This window comes from Mytilus galloprovincialis, chromosome 5, assembly GCF_965363235.1.
Source record: "Mytilus galloprovincialis chromosome 5, xbMytGall1.hap1.1, whole genome shotgun sequence".
Classification (NCBI taxonomy): domain Eukaryota; kingdom Metazoa; phylum Mollusca; class Bivalvia; order Mytilida; family Mytilidae; genus Mytilus; species Mytilus galloprovincialis.
The window spans coordinates 98,134,840-98,155,809 of NC_134842.1; the positions used below are offsets into that span (position 1 = coordinate 98,134,840).

The 20,970-nt window shown below is 30.8% G+C and overlaps 2 protein-coding genes across 2 annotated transcripts in view; one reads left to right on the forward strand and one right to left on the reverse strand.

Annotated features, from left to right (window-relative positions):
• Positions 1-10,196, reverse strand: part of LOC143076849 (E3 ubiquitin-protein ligase RNF10-like) — a 33,940-nt gene extending 23,744 nt beyond the window's left edge. Inside the window, exon 1 of the mRNA XM_076252743.1 lies at positions 9,800-10,196. Coding sequence (XP_076108858.1) covers positions 9,800-9,896 — 97 coding nt within the window. The 5' untranslated portion in view covers positions 9,897-10,196. The remainder of the gene's footprint in view (positions 1-9,799) is intronic.
• Positions 10,197-10,217: 21 nt separating this feature from the next.
• On the forward strand, positions 10,218-20,740 carry LOC143076850 (uncharacterized). Its single transcript, XM_076252745.1, has 8 exons — positions 10,218-10,327; positions 14,107-14,277; positions 14,835-14,939; positions 16,108-16,231; positions 17,291-17,514; positions 18,189-18,235; positions 19,514-19,624; positions 20,181-20,740. The coding sequence occupies exons 2-8, from the start codon at positions 14,146-14,148 to the stop codon at positions 20,371-20,373; spliced, it is 936 nt and encodes a 311-aa protein (XP_076108860.1). The 5' UTR covers positions 10,218-10,327; positions 14,107-14,145; the 3' UTR covers positions 20,374-20,740.
• Positions 20,741-20,970: the final 230 nt, after the last annotated feature.

The following is a 20,970-nucleotide window of genomic DNA, read 5'->3' on the forward strand; positions in this document are numbered from 1 at the left end:
TAAATATTACATGTAAAGGAGACCAAAATTTTTCACAAACTTGGACTTTATCATTTTTCTTTGCAATATGGTTTTCAAGAAATTGGTATTTCTTTATTTTATTCTTTAACTCAATGATATTTGGTTTTGTTTCATTTAATTTACATTTATATATATAATTTTTTGTAATTATGATTAGCAGATTCAATAATAAACTTTCTTGTTTGCATCCAAGAAACACATTCTCTTTGTTGAGATCAAAATTTACAAAAAAAAGTTTCACAATATTGGAAAAAGACTGCCACAATTGAAAAGTTATTGGGCATTCAAAAAACAGGTGTTCAATGGTTTCTTCTCCAAGTTTACAAAAAGTACATAACTTGGTATCTTTTAATTTGATTTTATACAAAAAGGTATTAGTTGCTATAATTCTATGCAAAAATTTATATTGAAAGGTTCTTAAATAAGCATCTCTACAAGACTTTTTTGTTATCATGAAATACTCTGACCATTCTGTAGTATCAATAACTAACAGTTCTTCCCATTTCAAAAATTTGATTGTTGGTAGTTGAATAACTTCATCTACTAAGTTTTTATATACAAATTTGGCTTTCACATTACACATGATTTTTTTTAAGAAAGTATCACTAGTGTTAGACTTATCTATATCTTGATTTAGACAGTTTTCTTTAAGGCATTTTTTCATAATGTTAGGGATTTTTGATATCAAACCATAATATTTAACAAAATTGTAGGTTTGTACTTTTTCTTGAAATTGCTCAAATTTATAAAAAATCATATTTTCACGATTAATAAGGTCACTTACTGACTGCACACCCCCCTTTTCCCATTGAATGTAATATGGGAAATCATCCAAAGAAGAAAAGTTCAAAATATCTAAGGATAAAATGTCACTGACAGAAATCTCAGTAATAGGTTTTGCAACGGAAAAGCATAGTAAAACATCCTTCCAGAAAGAGTTTTTACATCTTTTAGAAATCTCAATCAGCTTTTCTTTCTGAAGATTTAAAACCCTTTCACCCCCATACTGCCTAAGGTCTGCCAGTAACAACTGCTGCCAGCCACCACTAGGGTTTGCCAGCAGTCTTTTTATCCAACTAATTTTCAAATAGATATTAAATGAATGAAGATGTACCATATTAAGTCCACCTTGTGAAATATCACCAATAAGTGTGTTTCTCTTGATTCTGTCTGGTTTTCCATTCCATATGAAATCATAAAATAATGAAGTGAGCTCTGTTAACCTGGAGTGTGATAGGTTTGGTAATGCAGTCAATAAATGGACCAACTTTGAAAGAGCAAGTGATTTAATTACTGTAATTTTTCCTAATAATGTGAGTTTTCGATGTTGCCAGCTCTTCAGAATTGCAGAGACCTCTTTAATTTTCTTAGCAAAATTAATTTCTGTGATACAGCTTAAATCTAAAGAAAATTCAATCCCCAAAAGTTTAAAATTTGAATGTGACCAATGAAGTTTTAAGTCGGGACATAAAATAAGATCAGAATATTTTTTACTTCCAACCCATAGTGCTTTTGTCTTTGAAGCATTTATTTTCAAACCTGAAATTTTATAAAAAGATTCAAAACATGAAAGTGTTTCCCTCAACGATATTTCCCTTCCATCTAACATAAGGAATGTGTCATCTGCGTACATGCTTAAAAGAGATTCATTATCATTGATGGTAATTCCCCTTATGTCAGGATTACCTTTTAATTTCAAAGATAATAATTCAACCCCAATTATAAATAAATAAGGAGAAAGAGGATCTCCTTGTCTGCAACCTCTTTCTAAATGAAAAAACTTAGACATGTGTCCATTATTTATAACACAACTTGATGCCCCTGAGTATAAAGTTTCAAACCATCTACATAAAGAAGGCCCAAAATTAAAGCTTTTCAAAGAATTTTTTAAAAATAACCATTCCAAGGAATCAAATGCCTTTTCAAAATCAACAAGTAATAAAAGACCTGTCTTGTTATTTTCCTCAAGATAGTGCATCAAATCATATAAGAGGCGTGTGTTCTCACCCATAAATCTGTCTTTAATGAAACCTTTTTGTGTGTCACTTATGATAAATGGTAAAACGGGTTTAAGTCTATTAGCTATAACAGCAGAAGCTATTTTCATATCAGTATTCAGTAGACTAATAGGACGCCAATTACTAATATACTGTCTGTCTTTTCCCTCTTTAGGAATGCAAGTTATTATACTTTGATACTGAAAATCAGAAAATTTACCCCCCGCATATCCAAAGTGAAGAGATCGAAAGACAAAAGGGCCAATATCTTTCCAAAAAAATTTATAAAAATCTACAGAATACCCATCAGAACCAGGACTTTTACCATTTGTCATAAATTTTAAAGATTCAGCACATTCTTTAAAAGTTAAATTTCCTTCACAAAGATCACTTTGTTCTTCTGTAAGCTTAATGTTATGATTAAAAAATGATGTATCATTGCAATCTAATTTTTTGCTTGAGTACAAATTTTTATAAAAATTTTGTTGTTCCATCAGAATTTTTGATTGCTCTGAAATATGCTGACCTTTATCATCAATAAGTTCTGTTATGGTTTTCTTAATAAAATTTTTCTTTTCTAATTTACAAAAATAATTTGTACACTTTTCACCATTCTCATGCCAGTTAGCTCGGGATCTAAGCAGCAAGCCTTCAACTTTCTTTTGTCTACAATTTTCTAGTTCAAGTTTTTTTTCAAATAAAGATTTTTGAACCTCATCATTTGGAGAAAGATTCATAATACTTTCAAAATATAAAATATCATTTTCAAGTTTGAGAGTGACATTTTTTTCCTCTCTGGATTTATTAATGCTGTAATTTATGGACAAGGATCTAATCTTCATTTTTAATATTTCAAAAAATATTTGATCATTACATGACAACTCAACAGAAAGAAGATTTTCCATATCACCTGACAGATGGTATTCCAAAATAGTATCCTTAATACATGATTTAACCTTTTTTATATAATCTGCATCTCTAAGTAACTGAGAGTTAAATTTCCAATAACTTTTGCCCCGTTTCTCTAAACAAGCTGAGAAGGTGAAAAGAATTGCCGAATGGTCTGTTCTATAACCAGGAATGATAATGGTATTCTTCATAAGTGAAAAAAGGTCTTCTGAAATTAAAAAATAATCAAGGCGACTTTGTTTTATTGGTGAGGACTGACGCCAGGTATATTTCCTATCTTCTGGATAGCATGTACGCCAAGGATCAAGTAGTTCAAAAACATCAATGATTTCATCAATTTTTTTACGGGAGTTAGGGTTTCTATTATGTTTGATATTATATGTATCCATACATTTATCTAATACAACATTCCAGTCACCACATAATAAAACACTTGTGTTTTTAAAGATTAAAATATTCTGCATTATTGTGTCAAAGAATGAAGGTTCATCTGTATTATAACCATACAAACATGCAAAACTTAATCTTTGTGAAAAAATTGTTATATCTAAAATAATGTAACGACCATTATCATCAATAATAGAATTATGCACAACAAAATCCAGACCCTTTTTAAACATAACAGAGACACCTGCACTTTTACTGTCTTTATGACTGAAAAAGCACTTATTTCCCCATTCATCCTCCCAGTATTTTTCAATGTCTTTATTGCTATGAGTTTCCTGAAAACACACTATGGAAGTATTTTTACTCCTAGCCCAATCAAAAACATCTGCCCTCTTTTTGGAGTTTGAAAAAAGACCCCTCACATTCATTGATAATATCGTTACATTATTATCCATGATTATATCTGAAGTGATGATTTATAAAACATATAAGCAAGTTCATAAGTACAAATATACAATTGTAACAAATAAGACATACACAAACATACACACATACAAACATAAGATGTTGCATATTATTTTCTTCATTCAACATTGAATGTATAAACTAATTTACAGTATGGCATTATATAGTTATGAATAAATCTAGCAAAGGAATTGATGTTTTAAGGGGAGATAAGATTATATTAATTTCATAATAAATGTTAGAGTTATTTCCCCTATACTCTACAGTGACAGTATAATTTATATAAATAAAAAAAAAAAAAAAAAAAAAAAATATTAAAAAAATCTCATACTATTTACTATATATACAGGATTTTGTAATTTGGAATTGACATGACACACTTTAGTATTTATATCTATCTATTTATACTTATAAAAACTGTACATTTTCCAAAAAATATTAACAGGTGTAACAGACTAATATGATAACTAATTAATTTCCATCTTTTAATTTCTTTTTAATTTTTTCTTCTACATTGTCAAATAGATCAAATCTTATTCTGCTACTAGTTTCAGTTTTGGCATACACATTACAGTTATAAAACCATACATTTTCAAATTTTTCAGTGTTTTTAAGTCTTGCCATTAGTCCAAGATTGCGTTGTGATATGTCATCATGCAATTTCACTTCATTTTTCAGGGATCTTTTTTGTCGCATTATCCGTATTTTGGTTTCAGTATTCTTTACCTTAACAATGACAGGCTTCTGATAACCATCTTTCCCAGGTATTCTGTGGATGGCTAGTACATCACTGGGCTCAATATCTACTTTACAGTCACTCTTTAAAGTTTCAATAAAGGCTTTTCTCAAATTCTCACCCCTTTTTTCAGGAAAGTTTAGCATTCTTATATTATGTTTTCGACTGTATTGTTCATTATAATTGGCTAACTTCAATGCATCAATAGATCTGTTATTATTGTCACCAACCTTTTCCACTAAGTTTTCAATAACTCTATCTTTTGCCCTGATTCTTTCCCTCAGATCCTCATTCTCAATCATCAATGTATCTAACTTATCATCAAGTTTTCCAGTTGCCTCCCTTATTTTACACTCAAACTTACTGGTGATCTTCTCTTCAAAATGATCTAATAATTTCTGGACAATGTTACTAACTAAAGTTTTTAAGTCCTTTTGTTGTACCAAATTAACCATAGCATTAGTAAGGTCAGACTTTGTAACTGTGCCCTGAAGAGAGTAAAAATTCTTGCCCAATTACGTTAACAGTAATTTTTTGGTGAATGACAGCAAAATGTATACTTTCTTTTAAAATAAAAATAAATCAACTGATTTTTACGAATCACGTTAGTATTTTCCAAAAATGACAATAGCAATAACACCTAATCGCTATTTATTCCATTCCGGATAAGTTCTAAAATAACACAACTTTTTCAGCCAGTTGAAGCTATTGGGGACCCTGTTTAAACAATGCACCATGCATGATACTTTTTAATGAGACCTGTTTAAACTATCGTAAATACTTCAAACAAAATATTTTTTACTTCAATTTTAATTTCGAAAAAAGTGGATCATACTATATCAAAGTTTCTTGATGATCACTTTCTAAAGTTTTTTCTCCCTCAGCTCACTACTGATGACCTCCATTTTTTGGCCGGTGACCCAAACAGGAAGTTGTATAAATGACTGTTTTTCCCGGAATGGACTAAATAGCGATAAGGTGTATTATTTCAGACCTCTGACCATGCTGACGAATCAAGAGAAGGAAATTTTGACAAATCATGGTAAAATTTGAACCTATTTGACCCAATGGTAGCCTTAAATGACTTTTTGACACTGCACATTAAGGGCATACGATACAGTTACAGGGGAGGTAATGACGTTGCTAACGTAAAACGTTATTTTAGCGACGTCAAAATTTGACATATCGGGAAAAGATGCATTTTTCGACTGATTTTATTTGAAAACGAATGCATGGACCCCTATTTTTTAAAATGACATTTTGTTTCATTTTGCAGGAAGATTATTATGTGGACCAAATTTTATAAAACTGTAAATAGTGCATTTTTTTTTAATTTTGATAAATATATGGACCATAATTTGGTATTCGGCCTTTGGTTTCTTTTTGTATCCTTTTTTATAAGTTCTAAAACTTTAACTTTTATTCTGTGGGTTGTGTTGGTGTTAGAATAGTATTAAAGGAACAATTGAGTTTTTCAAGAAAAAAATAATACATTTTGATTCACCGTTTACATGACAGGAAACCAAACAGGAAACCAATCTTTATTTTCTTTATTTTGTACAATATATTTCAAAAGACATAAATGAACACCATTACTAGTGTTACTTGCTTCATGTTAATATTTAAAATTTATTTTCAATGTTTAATTAAAGTTTTTTTTAAACGCGACAGGAAACCATAAGAAACCGAAAGCATTTTTTTAGTTTTATTTTATTGCAAAATCTGCTTAAAATAGTCTGAACAGTATACTTTTTCTTAAAATCCATCTTAAATGTAACAGTATTATAAAACTCCTAAATATGTGCTTGTTTTGAAAACAATTAGTACAATTTATTCAGAAATTTCCATATTTTCTTCATTGATACAGGATACCATAATCGTTGTATCTTGATGTTTTAGCCAAAAAAATGTATTTATATTTGGTTTTGAAATTCCAGTTATATACAATTTATTCCAACTCATTGGCAATGTAAAATTCTTTAAATCCAGTAAAGAAAAAAACTTTTAACTTGGAATTAAAATCTTTAAAATAGGCACCATGTGATATTTGTGACCTGTACACCATGTACATGGTTTCCACATTTTAACCTACTTTAGGCCAGGGTTTTTTAATTTGTTGGTTTACGGATTTTACCAATGAAAAAGTCGGTTGTCGGTCGGCAAAAAAAAGAAAAAAAATATCTTTCAAGACATAAAAATATTCAAAATCAATATATATTTTACCTTTCTAACAATATGTTTGTTATGCTATTTTGTCATCATTTCTTAGATTTTAATTCGATGAAATCAGCTGTCATAAACATCGCATGACATTCTAATAATTTCCCGTAAACAAAAAGTGGATGAGGATTGCACGGATATCGTCATTTCACAAACATGAAAAACAGATTCGCATAGCTCTTAATCAATTCCCGATAACTTGGTGGGCTTGGTGAATTACGATCTTCAAGCACGAAAACTGATAAAGAAGAAAAAATGTAAAAACGTCGTACGAAAATAAGTTTCAACACACATGTCAACAAACGTAATGGACTCATCCACTGGAAAAACGAGAATATCGGATTAATCTGTTGTCATGCATTCCCGTTTTTTTGGCCAAATGGACGATATTTTTTTATGATCTATGAAGCAAGAAAATTTCAAATGATTTGTTAATATTTTAGTACTTTAACTTGACGTCTTCTACCTGTCCACATTTGGACAAGTCTATTTCTATCAGATGATGCATCTTACGGACTGATGACAAATACGGTAAACGAATTGATTGTGTAATTGGTTTTAAACACAGGTTTCGTTTCGCAAAATTATTTGCGCAAACCACATTTCAAGGTCAGTTATAATTGATTTGTCTATTTTTAGAAACGTAAACTGGAAGTTTTATTTTTTTCACTACAGAAAGTGTTATCAATTTTGATAGTGATTAATGCATTTCATTTCATAAAAAACGAGTATTTTAATTATTTTTTAGGGATAATGCATTTGTTACGGTCGGCGGGAATAAAAAACATGAAAAGTGAATTTTATTTTTATTCTGGAAATCGGCAAAATCGGATCGGCGGATCCATTAACCAACAAATTAAAAAATTCTGGCCTTAGTGGGCTAAAATCAATAAAGTACTTCCTTTCAAGACATGCATGGAAAAGTTTACTTCTCCTTTGACAAGTTTATTGCGTTTCTGAAAAGTGTTTGCAGAACATGAATAAAAAAAAAATAACTAAAAATTGTGACAAAGATACCAACTTTGTACACTCCAAGTGTAACGGTATATTAACATGTATTTTTTATTAAGTTATCTTTATTCACCTAAAATATCCAGTAATATTTACTGCTGAAGCAAAATCAATCCAACGAGCATCGGCACAATGATAAGATACGTAATGTCGATTGAATTTTCCAAGGACCCTTTACATTGTTATCAGGAAACAAAGTGTGTCATAACGTCTGTCAAATCTGAAATCGATTTTGTCAAGTCATTGGGCATATATTTTCACACAAGATCGTATGTAACATTATGCACATAGGAAAAACAATAGACCCCCGGTGCAATCTCTTTGAAAATTGTATTTTCCTTTTTTAAACAAGACAAAACAAGTCTACAGATTATGTTTGCTAACATCCCGTTGGAAACAAAAACAATGTTTAGACCTAGTATTTCATACATCCGGCCGTAAGGGCGTGATCACATGTTAGTCACATGTTTCACGTATGACCGGAAATGATTAGAACTTAACGACAAAAACAATTTTAATAAAAAAAAGGAAATAACTGGACTTCTGTTTTGTTTGAAATGTAACGCATAACGATAACGTCATTTTCTAACTTAATTATTACGAAGAACAAAACTAGAATGTAAATCATCTCTGATTTACCTGTTTGAACATCTCGCAAGAGTTCATATTTGCATATTGTTATAAAGAATTCTATTACAACAAAGCAGATTACATCATCTAAAATTTGCGTTACGAAATTGGAAACCAAAGTAACGCTAGTGTTCTTACACCTGCTACAGAAATACTTATATAGTTCTCGGCATTTTCTTCTGACTATTCTTATTGGTCGATGTTCTTTATTATTTGAAAGCAAAAGTTACGAATTTGCCGGTGACGATTATCTATAAATCAGTCAGCGTTATGCACTTCGGAAGCGAAAAGTAACGCAAGAAACGACACAAAATTACTGTCGTATAATTTTTGAAATTTGTTAATTTCAATTTTCAATTTTTTTTTCTAGAGAAGAGTAGCATACACTTGTATGTTGATAAAAATAAAGGCATCTTTAGATGTAGTTACAACTTTTCTTACAGTAATACACATTTTTATCACTTTTCTATCGTTATAGGAAACGAGCCCAATAGCAAATTATGGTCCATATACAGCAAAAAATGACGTTTTTTCTCAATTCATCACCATTTGATAAATATGAATTATTTCTGAATAAAAAATGCATAAATTTTTAAGATACTCATAAAATACAGAAATTACAAATTATCTAACAAAAAACAACTTGTTTATCTTTAAAAACAAAAAAGTTATGGCTTTCTGTCGAAAGCGAAAATACGGCCACAAATCCGAAATTTGAGCAAATATACAAAATTTCGACCTCGTTTAACTCAAAAAGTAGCACATGACGGTATATTTTTTATTACATATTTGATTTAATCAGGTTAAAAATAGTCTATATGCAAATTTTCATCAACTTGTAAATACAGGATCAAAACAGTATCGTATGCCTTTAAAGGGCATTACTACCCTCATTATACACCTTATCGCTATTTGTCCGCCATTGCTGGAAATCACACAGGTTCCCGTAAAATTTTGACGTCATAAAACAAAATATTTGACGCCACAATGGAAAAGTGATTGTTGTTGACGTCAAAAGTTCAAGCGGCAGGGTCAGCCGGGATTAGCGATAAGGTGTATAGCCTATAGGTTGAAAAATACAGCTGAGGTTTTGATGTTATTGAAGTGCCCTATATTTTGACTTTAATGGAATCTTCAGATTTATAGTATGTTTCTGGCCATAGCTTTCTCTACAACTAAGGCAATATTGGTTTAATTTTATTTAAAGAGAAGCAACATCAGATGACCGAGAGCACCCCCATAGCTAGTCCAAATAATTATGACGTCTTGAAAGGCTATTATATTTTTTTTCTTTGACGCCTTACTTCGTTGATGTAAGGCGTCAAAGAAAAAAATTATCATAGCCTTTCAAGACGTCATTATTATTTGGACTACCCCATAGCTACCTCTTTGACTTTGAGTTCAAAACTATAAAGATTCTCACCAGCTTTTTTAGATTCTGGACCATTTTGTTTTTGTGGAGCAGAAGAAGGACGATTGTTTGATTTCTTTTCCATTGTTATAGCACTCTCCTCTAACATCAATCTCTGTTACACCGAGGTTTGACCCACAGGCCTTTCCTTTTGGAATTTGACAGAAATAGATTTTCACAGACACCATTTTTACAGCTCCATGATTGCACAATTCAAGAGAAAAAAACAAAATTCTTATAGAATTTTGATCTATGAAATGTAAATATTTTGAGAGTTAGTGAAATTTAAATAAACAACTTGGGGAACACGAGCCCCCAAAAGCTTTGATGCGCTTTGAATTACGCAGTTCAGCGATCTTTGATCGCTTAGAAATCGTACAAATGGCGACCATCAATCGCCAAGTAACCCGGATGAGACAGTTACCTCGCGTGTTTTATCTCAGGTGCGAGAACCGGAAATGGCGGAAATTTTGAACACAGATTTTTAGTATTTCATTGTTTTGTTGATATTATGATGTTTATTTAGTTGGAGACAAGTATGTAAGCTTTGACACCAGGCAATTTCTAATAATATAAAGACATGATCGGCAGCACACAAGAAAAGTTTTTGAATATAAACCATTTTTTCTGAAATAAATACAAATCAATATTATGATATATGGTAGGGGGTCTCATCGGTTGGGGGGGGGGGGGGGGGGGGTCTCATCCCGGATCCTGCTTACTGTTTTGTTAGATTCCTGTATCCCGCTTACACTATGTACGTAAGCAATTCTCATTATTTTGGTAATTTCCCGTGTCATGCTAGATTTTATTTCCCGTTTTCATGGCACAATAATTTGACTTTCACGTATCACGCTTACAAAAAATCGTCAATCCCACGTCACACTTTGACCCCAATGAGACCCAAATAATACTTAAGAAATAATTCATGGGGGCTGGAATATATCGTGATTTTACCACAGGTTGGCCCTTTATCACAGGGGTACTACTTGTACAAGTGTATTTTATTTACTTGAAGAAGTAAAAAAAAATATACACATATAAGTGAATAAATAATGTTTGAATAATCTCCCCTTAATTTTCTAAAAAATTTACTTGTATAAGTAAATTTTTCTTACAATCCCACAAAAATCCTCAAGTTTTGAGATGTAAAATCATGCCTTTAATGATTTTTCCCAGGTTTGCTCAAATTTTTCCATTAAAGTTCAATGTTTCATCTCATTAGTTCATCAAAGAAACTGATTGAGCAAAGATCTTGTATATTTGCGCAAGGCAATCAAAAATTGCTCCTTTGGGGCTTGTAAATGAGCAGTGTTATGAAGATAACAGACAAATGGGATTTTCATTGTCCATGAAATTACACTTAAATGATTAGTAAAGACATCTGTAAAGGGTACACAATTTAAAATTCTATTAGAGCAAAGAAATCTTAAGAATTCAAGAAAAGAAGAAAGGATGATTTTTTTACTTATACAAGTAAAAAATTCTGAATGCCTAAGGGACATAACTAAGCCAATTTTTTTTTTACCTATACAAGTAAATAAAATTCACTTGTATAAGTATCCTACAAATTTACTTATATGTGTATATTTTTTTTTACTTTTTCAAGTAAATAAAATACACTTGTACAAGTAGTACCCCTGACTGTTTATGAAAAATATTTTACCCTGAGCGATAGCGAGGGGTAAAATATCGGCATAAAGGGCCAACCCTTGGTAAAATCAAGATATATTCAAGCCCCCATTAATTATTTCGATTCTAATAGGAAAAATACGACAATTCTTTTGGATCGAAGCGCTCTAGGTGATGACATTTATTGCCGTTCCCGTAATTTTACGCACTATTAAATTGTCGTAAAAAAACGGAGCAAACTGAATAAATGATGATGCTTAAACTATTTACAATAATAAATTTAGATAAGTTTGGATGAACCTACATCATTGTACATGATTATTGTACTTACATGTCTCGTATGTATACAAAAGTGGCTAATATAACACATTTTAGCATCAGTTGTTTACAATTCCTTGTTGTGATGATTTTTGGTTTCACAAGCATGTACTTTCCCGTAAAATGCTTATATTCTGACGTCATTGTTCTATGCCGTCGGATAGCTAAATCATAAAAAAAATATATGACTTGGGAGTACAATCGGAACAGCCCTAACAATATATTCATATTTTACCACAGGTGTGTACTCAAAGCATTTGAAGGACGTCATGTTAGAATGATTGATAGTCATTGATAGGAGACAGGTTCTATCTGAAGTCCAAATAGTTATGATTTCTTGACAGGCTATTTAGAATATTAAAAATAATTTATGATGGTGTCACATCAACAATGATCAAAGTATTTAAAAAAATTGACAAATGATTGAAGAAAAGTATTTAAAAAAGACTTATAGAAAGGAGAACATAGAAAAGCTAGACAACTCAGTTAACTGGCTCCACTATCAATTGCCCTAGTTTTCCACCAACTCCCCTAGTAAAAGAAAATTGGCCACTTCACCATGTTCACGGCACTTGTGAGTAAGTAGTCCAAATAATTATGACGTCTAGCAGGGCTAGAAAAGAAGGCGTCCCAGAAAAAAATTAAAATAGCCTTGCCAGATTTCACAATTATTTGGACTAGTGAGTATGGTAACAAATAATAATTATGACATCTTGAATCAGAAATGCTATTTTAATGTTTTGCTGCAACACCTGCCTACATCTTCAGGTTCATACTACATGTACTATCTAACAAAATTAAAGAAATTAATATTATCCGACATATCCTGAACTCGCATGTTGTAGTAAAATCCCTACGATTAGAATTTGAATGATAAGTACATTACACTTATATCTGAGGGTTATGGAAGTTACCAAAATATAGTTGATTAATTGCTCAATGTCCAGTGACAAATAGTTCATACATGTTCAGAATAAAACTAAAATTAGACTGGATTTCTTTAATTCTTTTTCATAAGTGGGCGAGGTGGCAGGACAAAATTTGTCAGGATTTTACTATATATGATAATTGGGGCAAGTTGGATGACCTCACGATCTCCTAAAGGTTACTCAAGTTGCCAGGAAGGTTTTGCATCATCCATATTTGTAATTAATTATTTAATTTTCAACTGCAATGTCATAAGTCTCAACATGCTCAATTTAGACAAAAAAATGTTCACCTTTTGTTCAATCCAATTTCTATGGTCATGATGGTCCAATGTACCATAAATTATTTTCATAAATATATCAGTCAGAGATATAACTCTATAGGGCTATTACAGAAAATAACTTGCGTGTGTTATTACAGATACTTTTACTTAAATTTTCTAAATCTGTAATAACATACGTTTGTTATTTGTAAAATTATTTAATCTATAGTGGACTCTAGGGAACTCTTGAGACTTTGGGCAGAAAATAAATGCATAGCCTTGATAATTAATTTTTAAATTGAATTAATACATTTTTGATTAACCATGGTAAATTAATGAGACAAGGCTTAGGGAATTAACTTAGCTGTGATAACAAGGCATAGTTATTAAAGGAATGTAACTTATTATAAAAGGCACTTGGGAATTACTGAGAAACTTGCGCAGAACCTCATTACATGCTCTGGTCATTATTTCTTACAATAAATTAAAATACATTGTAATTAAGCATGATTTATGTCTGAACAAATGCTTTGAAGTGATATAGAGAAGCTGTGATAACACCCTTTAGTTATTACAGGCATATTTTTTCTGTAATAACATATAGGTGTACTATTCAAAATTGGAATACTATATATGAACTGTTACATCTTTCAATAGTTAAGTATACACAAAGACAATAGTAATATCAATAGAACTTGTATAAATTTTAACTAAACTTATGATGTATATTGTCCCTTTGAAACATGTAACATACGTATGTTATCACAGTTCTTTGATTTTTTAGTCCACAATAACAAATGTATGTTATTTTCCTGTAATAACTCTATAGAGTTATATTCCTGACTGTATATAAGCTATTGATAATACAATAAATTTACATTTTTCAATGGGTATTTTGCTGAATTGTCTTCTAATAGCCCTTGATCTTTTCTGAAATATCTTCTTATGACCCCATATTATTGTCACCATGTTGTTGAAGTTCTTAGAGTGCTGTTAGAAAATGTTTAATGGTATGACTCCAGTTAACCCTCCTATTTATTCTTTCTTAGGAGCATATATATGTCAGATAGAACATACATTGTTATATGGTTGATTACAATATATTATTTGTAATTTCTATAAACTAAAGAAGTGTATTATTTTATTTATATTTCTTTTTCACTTTTCCTTCCTTTCACAGAAAAAACATCAGTACTGAATCATTAGTCAATATCTCATTATGGAAGACAGCAGATTAGAAAATTGTGATGAGTTTGACGAAGCCTTTCCCATGAAGACTGGGTTCTGTCAACTGATAACAGAAGAACAGTTTGAGGATCAAGCACAGACTGAAACAGAAAAGGCTTTACAGGTTTGTTGTTGGTAACAAAAGTCTTGATTAATTATGATATTAATATAAAATGGCACTAGGTACCATATTCATTATTTTAAGGATTCAATCATCATTTTAATGTTCTTTCGTCTTAGGACATGGATGAAGGTTGTCTTTATTGACAGTGACAAGTGTATAATAGTTCTTGTGATGGAATCCGGGTCCATTTGCCCTGACTCTCATTCGCCCTAGTACCTGTTCGCCCTGACATGAAGGTAACAGAATGTCAACTTAAACCTAAAAAATGGTGATTTTCTCTCACCCCCACAAGTTTATAGCCTTAATTTTGTCTGATTTTAGTTCTAATTTCTGTTTGAAGTTTGACTTAATTAAATAAAAAATCTGAATTAACAAATAACATAAATCATACAAGACTGAAGTTTCAAAAAAATTTAGTCACAGTCCTACATTTAATATTCATGAACTGAAAATGAGAAGGAGTTTTGTTATAGCTCAAGAATAGATTTTAAGATTTATTAGATCATTAGAATTTAACCTGCTCTTCAATTGTAATGCACAAATAACTTTCTTTGTAGCAATTGATGGAACATTTAGACACCAATCCTGAACTGATACAAGAATTGATGAAGAAAAGAAAGAGAGAAGAGGAAGAAGAAGGTGGATTTATGTCCTATATGAAAGTAAGTACAATCATGACAATACTAACTATACTTGTACAGTAATTGCCTTCCCAGAATTTATAGTATGGTGATCAGTGCTTTATCTACAAGAAATTGATAGGTGCCAGGTTCAGAAAACTGGGGGTCCTGTCGATCCTGATCAAACACTTTTGATAGTTTGGAGTGCAGTGGTGGTCTAGCGACTCATTTCACAAAAATCTTACAATTAAAATTGATAGTAAGTTATACTAAAATGTGTATGACTTACAAACTTTTATTTTTTTCTCTTAAAAGGAGTAGGTCCAGTAAGACCCCTTTTTGGCCCCAAAATATAGCAGTTTTATAAAGTTGTTAAAATGTAAACTTTTAGTTATTTATTGGACAGTAGAATGCTTCTGCTACATAAATATGGGCTGTTTTTGACATAACAATGCACATATATCAGGTACTAGCACCATAAAGTCATGCTAAATTACTGAAATCTTCACAATTCTAGCATTTTGGTTAAATTTTAGACGGTTTTCGTGTAAAATGAAAGTGGCCGCATTCGTGTTCATTCTTTATATTGAAATGCAAGTTGTATTTTATGATAATACATAACATAAATAAAGGTTGAGGATGAACACGGATGCGGCCACTTTCATTTTTGACAAAAACCATCTGAAAAGTGACATTTTTTGGCATATTTGGTAGATTTTTCATATTTGAACTTGAATCGGATCGTTTTTAATGACTAAATCAGATAAAATCTTTCACATAAACTAATTGATTCAAACGAAATAGACACTTAAGTGTTTAAAAAGTGGTCAAAATCTTTCGTCAGATGAACCTGAAATTTGAGGCCAAAATCGATCCTTACCGGACCTACTCCTTTTTGTGAAAAGAGCCGTTGATGTCCTGCTAAGTGTTTGTGAAAGTTCCTAATTATACAAAAAGTAAAATCACAAATGTATACCAATATTTGATATGGAACTATATCATGTATATGACTATTGGCCTAATCTTATTTATACCTTCATATAAAAAAATATTTGATAGCAATGATTTCTGAAAATTCAGGCCAATCAAATTTCTCTTTATTAATATACAATTTATACATTGAACTGCAAGAAATAATCTTGAAACAATTAGCAAGAGTTAACTAAATTACCATATTTATATGCATGAAATGTGGTTCTTTTTTTTTTAGCTAAAGATGTTGAGTATGATGGGTAGAGATATAGATGCTAGATATGCAGTAACAGAGAATGAATGTGAAGAGAAAATAAGTCAGCTAAAGGATGGAATGTCCAAAGCATTCATGTATTCATTAGGTATATATATATATTTGGTAGATATAAAACAGTCAAACATGCATTATAGATGCCACTGAAAAGGAAAAATCTGTCTTGTATCCTTGTATTGTGCGACTGTAGTAATATTATTGTATACGTTTTGACCAACTTCAACCTTTATGTTTTTAAAATGTAATAGACAACTTACGAGTTCGATGCATTTCCGTCAAAAACTCTGGATTTAGTGAATGTCATTTGTGCGTTTAGGGGCGTCGTCACATCCATTCCAATGTTGAAAAAGTGGTTGGAAAACTATAATTCTATATTGTACAACTTATTCGGCAAATTGAATTCTTAAAATTGAAAATCAGCACTTCTGTCATTAGGGAAGTGTCATTAAGTACCTAAAGAACAACCATTATTTCTAGTTTATCCTGCACAATGACGATCACTAAGACGCTTGATGAACGTAAATAGTGCAGGGATACAGGCGATCCCCTATATCTGGTAAATGACGTCATAAAGGCACGTATAATTGAAGAGTTTTTTCCGGTGACCGATGAACTTCAAAATGGTCTATTGTTGTTACTAATGTTTGTGGTCCATGAATGCCTTATTTAACAATGACATTAATAAGTGTAGTAAATACAAAATTTTTCTTCAGGAAAATGCAGGATATTGCAATTAATTATTTCTACCCTCTGCACCTTCAAGTACTATACTATACAATATAGGTTATGTAATAAATATAATGTGAACACCTCAAATTGAGCTAACCTTAACAGAACAATATTATAATGAAACAATATAATGGTAGTTTATAATGTGATTATTTTTCCATGCTGTTTTATGATAAAGTAAAAAATGTCATAGCTATGCTTAGAAATTAAGGGACCAAATTTACTTCAGGCTTTTATTTTCTATCCGAGTGGTGTTTGTGTCACCCATACAAAGACATTGATTTTTCTTTTCTGTATATATTATTTGAAAACAGCAGGCAACACATGTCATCTTTTGACGAATCACACATTTGATATTTCTTGAACTAGTGGCACTAAATAGAAACATTTGTTTTATCTTGCATCAAATTTTTTACAGAATCCAAAGGAAGACGGTATTCAGAGAGGTTGGCTGCCAAAAAACAGAAGAAATCTTCATCATCATCAAACGATGAAAATGTGGCTCTGTCCATTCCTGTTGCTCCACCTCTACCTCCTCCACCAGGGTCAAAAGTTGAAAAGGTCGTCAGAAAGACAAGTCAGTCAGATAAAGAAAAATTCACTCCGACAAAGTTGAGAACTCCATTAAAAGATAGAAATCAGGTATAAAATGGGGGATAACCTAGCTAGTCAAATAAAAAAAAGTAAAATCATGCAAGAATAGACAAGATCTGTATTAACATGATTAAGACTTGTTAGAACTATTATGAATAAACACATTGAGGAAAACTTTAAAAAAGTTCTAAAAAGGGTCAAACTGCAATAAAGTTTGTAATACCTCTTCAGTTTTCTCAGCCTTTCTGCCATTGTATTATTGATTTCGTATTTTATTTCCTAACCATAATATAGAATATTCTATTCAATTTGATAAACATGATTGAAATATATTTGTTGTTTTTATCCATGCAAAAATACTAAAATTATGAAAGTAAAATATTGAATTGTTAATCAAGAAAAAAATTAATACAAACTTTACAGGCTTAGATTTAAAAAAAATTTACCTTGCACACTTGCAAATTGATGTTGTTTTTTGATATAATGTAAATTTCGGAAATTATTGCAAAGTTTTTATTATTGCAAAAAATACAACAGTGGTATAATCACAATAATTTAAACTCGCATTTTGAATTATTTTACATGTATATGAATTAAACAGGATTGTTCTCAATATCACAACAATTAAATCGCATTGTGGTCAAAAATGACAAAATCACAATAATAAATGCATGCAATATTTCTGAATTTAAAGTATATGTATTTCAATAATTATTTTGTAGATAGACACACCTCAAAGCTTGAGAGTAAGAAAAGAAGACAAAAGAGGGTAAAATTTAATATTGATACTTTAGTGAAGAAGAAAAAAGGTTGATTGGTTCCATTTCTTACATATAAATCAGTTATTTTAACTTTCTTGTCTATTGACCATTTTGGACTACAACAGTGCACTGAAATAAGATTCTGACGGATGATTCATTCTATTGCAATGTAATATTTTCATTTTCCATTCGAAATAATTTTAGACATGGTTACCTCTTTCTTTCCAGCACAATGGCAATGCTACATAACATGATAGAATTTGGCATTACTGTGACCATTGAATGACTATAATTTAATTAAGAATTGAATGCTGCTTTTTGTAAATTTATTGGGGTGTAAAAGCGTTGACCGAAGTACATTTTGTATGAAGCGCGGAATATTTTTTCTGTCTATTCGAAATAACATAAAAAATGTGGTGCATACTGTTAAATAACCCGCTACATGCGTTATTCAATGTGCACCAAATTTTTTATGTTATTTCTTCATAGACAGAAAAAATATTACAGTCATTCCTTAAGTGGATCCAATCATTTTCGTGGGTACTAATTTTTGTTGATTGAATGAACTTTGTATTTTCGTGGAAATTTTGATTTCGTGGTTTTACTAAAGACTGCATACAAGCGTACACAAAATTTGTATTTCGTTGAATTTTTCAATTCATGGTTCACCTGTAACCATGAAATTAATGAAAATTAGTATCCCATGAATATTAATGAATCCACAGTATAACTGATTGAAAGCACAGAAAATGCAAAACAAGGGAGGTAAAAAAAATCTATTGAATCTTTTACCATGCATGTGGTATTTAACACTTGTTGCTGAGCATAGGTATAATTGTTTTTTTTTGTGTTTTATAGTTGCTGTCTAATTGATGTAAACCAGATATCCGAAATAAAATATTCTATAATTACTTATCTAAATTCTTTTATAGATTAATATTATTGCTCAGGGCTGTTACAGAAAATACTATGTCCCTCAATTGACGTCACTATTTTTAAAACTCCCCCACCCACAGAAATAAAAACAAATTAAAACAACACACCCTTTGCATTTTGGTTTATCAAATACAACCAACCACATAAGATTAAATGAAATTGACTTCCCTGGGCGTGGGAACATAGTATTTTATGGAACATCCCTCAGTGTTAAGAAATACATGAAAGATAGAACACTAAAATTGAACTTTTCTCACTACAGGTCTATAGCCTCGATGGGTACATGGCAGTCCATTGGATCATTAAGTAGTCTTCATGAAGAACACTAAAATTAAACTTTCTCACTACAGGTCTATAGCCTCGATGGGTACATGGCAGTCCATTGGATCATTAAGTAGTCTTCATGAAGAACTCCTGTCCATCAATCCAAATAAATTGTTGAGACCAAGTATACATCCAAGGTAGGATTAATGTGTTGGATGAAATTAAAATATTGTGCCTGAAATTCTAAAGTGACAGCATTTATCAAATTGAACAGCAGGGATTTCCCTGAAATACTTAACAGTATAACAAATTTCACAAAATAAGTCTTCTTGATCATGTTGATATTATTAATTGGTACAAAGAACTTGTGCATGAAATATTTCGTATCTTTTATTTATTTTTGAATATGCTGAAATAGCCTCAACCTGAAATTTTACAGAATTATTACATGCTGAACTGTTACAGATAAGTGTACACACAATGCAAAATATGGAAAATAATTTCATAGTATACTTTTCTATATATTAGTTATAACAAATTATAATTTTCAAATTTAGACAATTGATAATAAATAATATTGTTACTTGACTACATGTAATTAAAAATATTCTAGCCTTAATGGTAAACTACATTTAATACTACCTCTTAAAATGAATACCTGTTAGTGTTATTTTTCAAAAAACAGACTTTATATTATGGGCTATTATTGTTATTTTTCAAGAAACAGACTTTATATTATGGGCTATTTTTTAGGTCACCAGGTGGCACTCCAAAAAAGAAGCGAAGATCACGAGGGAGTCCCTCTAGTACATGTAACGGCTACAGTACAGCAACCCCTCTATACAAAGCATTAATCAATGGTATGCATCAGAAATTCAGGAATGTGCGTTCTCCAAGTCCGGCCGTGTATGATAGCGACGTATCTGGAGGGGGGTTTACTCCATGATGTGTTTTATAAATATTAATAATTATGTTGAATTGAATCTCACTATTAAATGTTAGTACATGAAGTACTCTAAATTCAGAAATTATTGCGTGCAATTATTATTGCGATTTTGTCAATTGGAACTAAAATGTGATTTTATTTTTTGGGATATATTGTGAAAAATCCTGTTTAATTCATATAAAAAAATTTTAATATGCGAGTTAAAATTTCTGATTATAACCCAGTCGCATTTTTCGCAATGATAAAAACATCGCAATAATTTCTGAATTTACAGTAAATCGGTCTGGAAGTCATTTTGCTAATGTTGAGTCTCGTTTCTGATCTAGACACTACTTTATTATTAATAAAAGATTTTGTTTATAGATGATAGTGAAAATCTGTATCACATTTATTTTTAATTGCAGAAAGAGAATGAGATGTTATCCTTTGAAATAGATAAATAAGAAACTTTTTGAAGTGTAAATATGTTCTTAATAATATTTTGGACTTAAAACTAAATATTTGAGAATTTAAATTGCAATTCCTTAACAAAACATTCAAGACAGTGCATCTAACGAAAGTAATATAATATAAGCCTAATAGTGGTTTTTTTTGCAA